The following is a 7,262-nucleotide window of genomic DNA, read 5'->3' as shown; positions in this document are numbered from 1 at the left end:
CCCCCCCCCCCCCCCCCCCACACACACACGTGCCATTTAGTATCCTCTTAAAGCTATATCCTACCCTGGGAGTTAGGGAACCAGGAGTAAGGCTCTATAGGCCAATCTTTTACTGCTGGATTTTAAAGTTAATGATTTGACATACATATTAAGAATATAATGTTTATCATAAAGTGGCATGCCTTCGTGGGTTGTAAAGGACAACAGTGAGAATAGCAATCTGTACAATGATTTTGGAAGATGCCCCTGACTCAGTTCAATGTTACCTGTAGTTGTGGATATCTCTCTCCTAACTCACTTGTTAACATTTCAACTTGTGTAACAAACAGAGGGTTATATACTGTAGATAAAGATAGGGCCTTTCTCATGACTCCACACACCTGTACTCTCCTGGTACCTTTTGTTCACAGAGATATCGCCACTTGTGCTCAAATAGAATAGCACTTCCAGCTCAACTGACTCATGGGGCAGGGAAAATGAGTTTGTGTGCCAATATGAAAAAAAAATCGTAGGGAGGAAGCTGAGGAAGACAAAAAAAAAAATCGTAGGGAGGAAGCTGGGGAAGACAAAAAAAATAGGAGAAAGGTATTTCTAATTTATCAAGATATGAGAAAGGGCATTTCGTTTTTCACACACCTCACACACTCAGTCTACATATCCCCTGGATAATGTATTCTAGGTGCACAGAGGTCTGACCTGATACTCACATTGACAGTGGTCATCTTACAGAGAAATGAAACACGGAAGAGACAGTGCGTTTGTATGCTTGGTAGTATTTTTGTTGTTGCTGAGTTTTTTTAAAGCAACTTTTTCTTATGAAAGTTTAAAATACATATAAAACTAAAGACGGTGATATAATAAACCCCATATAATATACTCAGTTTCAGTATCACACAAGGCCAATCTTGTCTCAGCTATACTCATTTTGGATTGTTTGAAACACATTCTGGATATTATATAATTTTATTCATAAATAGTTCATTATGTATCTGTAGGAAGTAAGGACTCTTTAAAGCTTAAGTTCAACATACGCTTAAAGAACAATAATTCCTTAATATTATAAAATAGTTGGTCAGTGTTCAAATTCCCCCAGAATCTCATGATTATTAGTGTTCGTTTGAATTAAGACCAATAAGCCTCATCATTGCACATCCTACTTATATCTCTTTCAATTTATAGGTTCCCCAGTTAAAGTCAGTAAGTTTGTCTGTTTCTCTCTCTTCTGTTCTCTCATTCACATTTATTCTCTCTCTATCATTACAATTTATTTATAGAGGAAACTGAGCCTGTTTTCCTGTAGCATTTCCTCCAGTCTGGATTTCTGATTGTATCTCCTTGGAGTTGTTTAACATCTTTCTCCAGCCCCCTAGTTCCTGTAAATTGAGTTACATCCCAAGCCTTGATCACAGACAGGTTCAAAGTTTTGGGAAGAAGACCTCATTCCTTGTATTATTTATTTCTATCGGGAGGTACATAATGAATTGCCTAGATTCGTTCATCCTTTAGGGGCTGCAAAATGAATGTTTTAGTTCTATCGTTCTTTCTTTATTCATTATCTGGATTAATTATATACAGTGAATCTCCCCCTCATTCTTTATTTGCTCATCCTGAGGTACAGTTCATATAAGGCCTGTAGATGAGTTTTTTCCTTTTACTTATCAGTTTTCTGAATACTTATTTGGTTTCCCAACAGCTTCCAAGGGTGACCAGTGAGGTTCTGTTTGTGTGTTTTTTAATATTGATATTGTTAAAAGATGAGATTATTATTTTTATTGATGCTTAGATTTCCTCATATATGTTCAGTGGGCATCGCTTCAAGTTGGCACCCTCATTCTTTTGACGTGATCTATAACTTTGTTGCTCTTTGCCATAACAACATGTTCACGGCCCTTCTTGTATATTTTGTTATTCAAATTTGAAAACAGGCTGTTTCTCCATGGAGCTCTGGTGACTTTACGCGGGGGTAGTCTGTGTTATGTGTTTTTGTATTTAATTAGCAAAAAATATTGCAAACGCCTTCTGAATATCACACTAATCCATTATCTATAATATTTATTTTTATTATATTCATGCAGATTTCATAGACAATTTTAGATAAGGGGAAAAACAATTGAGAAGGAAAAAGTATTCTAAGTTTTAAAATAGAGAAACTATGTGAGAAACTTCTGATGGTTTTTTTTTTTTGAGGGTCTTTAAGATTTCATTCACTTAAAATATTACACATTTTCTGTTCTCCAACATTAATACATATATACATATTTTTCTCTATATACAGTATTTATACCTTTATATCTATACACAGACCTATTCATCCATCAGTCCATCTGCTTGTCCATTCATCTATCCCAGGGTTACATTGGGAAGTTGCTTATTGAATAGGTAGCTTATAGCTCACTTTCCATATGGTGACATGGGTAAAAAACAAAAGTACTTTTTTGAATCTAGAAGTTATATACATCACATAGAATACCTGCTTGCATGTTCTGAAGCATTTTCTTAACATTTTCTGTTTGGGTCTTTGTATTTAAGTGGGTGTTAGCAATATGTGTTACTGTCAGAATTGTGTAGTGGCTCCAGGCTTGACAAATAGCTACTTGTTTATCATGCCCCTAAATTGGCAACTGGTTCCTGCTAGCTGTAGCAGATTTATTTCCTAACAACAGGGGCACTTCTCTGCATTAGTGGGAGACAGTCTCAGAAACATAAAATGTACTTCTGTCTGTTGCAAGCCTGTTTCCCTTCTTTCTTCCTCCTCACCTCAACAACGTTTCCTTCTTATTGCTGTAATTGCCAGTTGGACTGGTAATAAAATGACCTTCTGGGTATGAATGTATTCTTTGTCACCGTGTCTTTATTAAGTTAATTGTTCTCTTAACAGCCTGGAGAAACACATGTTGTCACATACTGAAGAGAGGGAATACAAGTGTGATCAGTGTCCCAAGGCATTTAACTGGAAGTCCAATTTAATTCGCCACCAGATGTCACATGACAGTGGAAAGCACTATGAATGTGAAAATTGTGCCAAGGTACAGTGAATTTGTAGACTACTTGGCTCTCTGTCATCCTGCTCTCTCTTAATCTATCACTTGCTACGATATATAAAAACAAGCCTTGAGAGGGGAAACTATAAATATCTTGAGAAAAGTAGACTGAGTGCTGTATGCTAAAAGGCATTAGTGCAGTGTATAAAAACACTTAGTGGGTATCGTTTTATTTTTGTAAGGGAGGAAGTGAGGCTTAATGGTGAGTTCCAGAACTAGGTGTCAGACATCCACGGTAAATTCCTGGTTCCGCTACTGGCTTGCCAGCACGGGGTTGTTTTATAGCCTTACGGAGAATGAAAATTTTATCCAATGCACATTACTGATTTATTTTAATAGCAATTTGTGAGGAAGTCACATAAAGTTTCTGAATGCCTATTCAGAAAGAATGGGAGACTTCCACATTTGCAGATTTTTCCACCCAGATCCCCACCATAAATTCTAATTAAACTTAATTCTAATTAAAGGCATAGTTCCTTAGTGCCCAGTTGCAGAACAACGTAAGGATGAAATGAATGAACTTCACCTTGACCATTCCAGGAACAATAATTAATTTAATTAATTATTTAATTTTCATGTTTCTCAGTTAACTGAAAGATATCCTAATGTCATGAAAGTTGATTTCAGTTTGCAAAAACTTTTCATAATATTTGAATATCTTTTCTCATGAAAATTTTGACATTTGAAATGATCTCTAGAGATGTTTTGCTCCCAGATGTGTTGGTGGTTTTTCTTTATTTTTTTGTTAGTAAAGTGTCCAAAGGAATAATTTTTGCTTAATGGTAATTTACTGAAAACACAGTGTTCGAATTTAAGCGAGGGGAACTCCTTGGATAGATTTGTGATACTTTAGTCAAAAGCTCCCCCAACTTTGTACATATTGTGTGTTTTATGTAAAGGATGGAAATAGCATACTATTTTAGTAATGTCATGACCAGCATTTTATTATTCAACTCCAATCACTTCTGATTAGGATAAAAAAGGCCCAAATATGGTCTAATAATGTCATTAATTATTTCATTCAGCTGATACCAATGGACACTTCATGCTAAGGATATAGAGTAAATGACTTACACTCCATTCCCTAGACCAGTGATGGTGAACCTATGACACGCGTGTCAGAGGTGACACGCAGACTCATTTTTTTTGGTTGATTTTTCTTTGTTAAATGGCATTTAAATATATAAAATAAATATCAAAAATATAAGTCTTTGTTTTACTATGGTTGCAAAGATCAAAAAAATTTCACTCTGGTGACACGGCACCAGAGTTAAGTTAGGGTTTTTCAAAATGCTGACACGCTGGGCTCAAAAGGTTCGCCATCGCTGCCCTAGACTCTAGAGGAGCTTTTGGTCTTCGGCGGCGGGTGGGGGGATAAACAAAAACAAAACACATCAACCAAATTCCTTCTTGAGTCATTCCTGGTCTTCTTTATTGTGTCCTTGAATTAAGTTTCTCGATTAATCAGTACTCATTTCCTAGCAGGTTTTCACGGACCCTAGCAACCTTCAGCGGCACATTCGCTCTCAGCACGTTGGTGCGCGGGCCCACGCTTGCCCTGAGTGTGGCAAAACGTTTGCCACTTCATCGGGCCTCAAACAACACAAGCACATCCACAGCAGTGTGAAGCCCTTTATCTGTAAGTTTTTAACACTCCAGCCCTTCTTCCTGCATCTGTCTCTCGTCCAAAAGGCACTGTGATCAAGAGAGTGGCCACACATGGCCATTAGAGGGGTCTCCACATTAGCTCTTTATGGTCCATTCCAGTCGGGCTATTTTCTAATCCCAGCAAATCTTTTAAGACCAGATCCATGGTATTTTGCCTGTGGTCCCTGGGGTGTTTCCTTTGAGATGAAATCAATCACAGGGAGGGAAAAGAGAAGTTGTTAAATATTGAGAGGGAAGCCTCCCTGGGCTGTAGGATTTAATAGAGACGACCAGATTGGTCTCACGCTGAAAACGTCTGTGGCTTTGTAAAACACAAATAGCAGATACGGGTGACCGAGATGAAGTGATAAAAACCAGTTCTGGATCAGACAGAGCCGGAAGAGCCCCACCTGGGGAGTGGGCTTAGGGCTCGGTGTGTACGTGTGTGAGTGTCTGTGTGGGGAGAGAGAGAAGGAAGTAAAATGCCCTTCAACCTGCTCCTGGCTGCTGATCCCCGGCTGCGGGTCGGGAGTTCTCAGTTACTGGAAAAGCAGAACATTTTCACTCTGATGCCGGACACACTGGGTCTGTAAGGCAGTGGTGTGTGTGTTTTCGTGCAATCCGAACACTTTAGTAACACACTTCAAATAAAGCAAAATAAAGCCCTCATTTGGTTCTTCTGCAGTCCACCCACTCCTGTTCTCTGTATTGTGCCGAAATATTTCATCAGGAAAGCCAGTGGCTCTCAGTCCATCTGGGCAGCAACTCTGGACTCCTTTTGATCCATTGCGCGGCTGGGCATGTAAACACAGTGACTCACTGAGCTGTGCTACAAACGTCAAGATTGATTTTGGATCCAGATAAGCTTAGGACTGGTTGAAGCCTACTTGGTTGTTGGCACCATCTCTGACTTGGGAACCCTTGCAAAACAGTGTTTTTGACAAATACTCAATGGTTTGTAGTAGGTATAGGAGACACTACTACAGGACCTAATGGAAAAAACCCTAATTATTCAGTGCCAACGTGGAGATGCCAGAGACTAGCACTCCTCCATTTGGCCTTGACACAGCCCTCTTTTGTGCTTCTAAGCACCAACAGAGCTTTCCGTTCCTTTTCCAGCTTACACTAGAGTCCCGTTTGGCTCACATGTTCCCTGGGTGGAGTGAAGAGGACTAGCTGATAAACAAAAGGGTGCTCTGGCCTCCCTTGGGGAAGCTCTGTTGAAAGTTGCAGGAAATAAAGTATACAATAGAAATTTTAGACTTCTTGTCTCCAAAAAAGCAAGACTCTAGCTTGCAATGCTCTAACAATGTCCTTGCAAATACTACTGGTGTACGTAATTCAATTATTTCTGATTTTTCAGAAATACATTTTTAATAAATGTATTAAGTTTTGGTGGGGTGGGGGGAGGGGGAGTGAAATAGACCACAACAAATTAGCAGCCCCCATTTAATGCTTTCTCTATTATTTAAAATGAAAGTCAGAAAATACAGCCTGCTATCATCTGAGATTCTGGGATCTGGAATTTTAATTGTGCTGAAGTCAAGTATTTCACTTTAAAGTGCTATAGGGTGTCCCTTTCCAATTAGATTGCACAAATGATTTCCCATGAATGTATTTTCAGTAATTATTGGTAAATTTAAATAGCAGATGGCTTTCTTCAAATACAAAATCTGACAGAGAATCATGGGGTAATTATGAATAATAGCCATGTAATTTCAGAACAAAAGAGGAGTTGGTGTGGAGGCTTTGGGGTGGAGGAGGTTCACCTAGAGTTGATATCTGTTTCTCACCAGAAGGCCACACACCACGCTGTACCCCCACTGGTGTGTTTATGGCAACTGTCTCTTATTACAGTGCACCGCCAGGCTTGAGCCCAAAGTCACCATCGCTAAGGTAATTACTCACTGCTTTACAGAAACCTCCAGCTTCCCAAATAGAAACCACATGCTCTAATAGGCTGAATATATTCAAAATACCTCTTAATTTGTTTAATAAGTAGAAAAACGCAATGTTAACTGCTGGCTAATTCGTTATTACTGAGAAAATTACAGTAGAGCAGAGACTTCAACATCAATTGAGCCGTTTACCTGCAGGCCTGGTGGTTTGTGGTGGGCCAGGCCTTCAAGTGAGAAAAGCAGTGCCTCTGCCTAACATCCCAGATGCCGTGTTCTTGAGATCGCTCACAGAAACTGCTCATCCGGGTCACAAGGGACAGCCAGGGCAGTCAAATGTACCTTCTACTTCAATATAGAGAAGCTCTTGACTTTCCTAGATGCCTTGAGCTCTCAGAAAGAAGTGTACAGGGCAACAGTCCTTTGCCAAAACGTTGCAAACCCTTCAAAAGCTTCCACCTTGGTTGAATACCCATAAGACATTTTAATGGCCAGAGGGGAGGTGTCGCTTTCTTAATGAGTGTACATTTATAATTCCAACATTGCATTTACTATTTCTTGTTATTGCTCATAGCTGAATTAGTATAACTGGTGAAAGTTTCTTGCTTCTACCCTCTACGTCATATGGTTTTGATTAGTATATCAAAGAATTTAATTATATATACTATTTAAATTCATA

The 7,262-nt window shown here is 39.0% G+C and overlaps 1 protein-coding gene across 10 annotated transcripts in view; it reads left to right on the top strand.

The window, feature by feature from the left end:
• Positions 1 to 7,262, top strand: part of MECOM (MDS1 and EVI1 complex locus) — a 576,798-nt gene that overhangs the window by 526,199 nt on the left and 43,337 nt on the right. For 7 of the 10 annotated variants that reach the window (XM_015564146.1, XM_015564148.1, XM_015564142.1 and 4 more), the window contains 2 exons: positions 2,879 to 3,026; positions 4,524 to 4,680. In XM_015564146.1, coding sequence (XP_015419632.1) covers positions 2,879 to 3,026; positions 4,524 to 4,680 — 305 coding nt within the window. The remainder of the gene's footprint in view (positions 1 to 2,878; positions 3,027 to 4,523; positions 4,681 to 7,262) is intronic. The other 3 variants (XM_015564149.1, XM_015564143.1, XM_015564141.1) reach the window with 1 other exon arrangement.

This window comes from Myotis davidii, unplaced genomic scaffold (assembly GCF_000327345.1).
Source record: "Myotis davidii unplaced genomic scaffold, ASM32734v1 scaffold115, whole genome shotgun sequence".
NCBI classification, from domain to species: domain Eukaryota; kingdom Metazoa; phylum Chordata; class Mammalia; order Chiroptera; family Vespertilionidae; genus Myotis; species Myotis davidii.
This window is presented reverse-complemented; position numbering and strand designations above follow the sequence as displayed.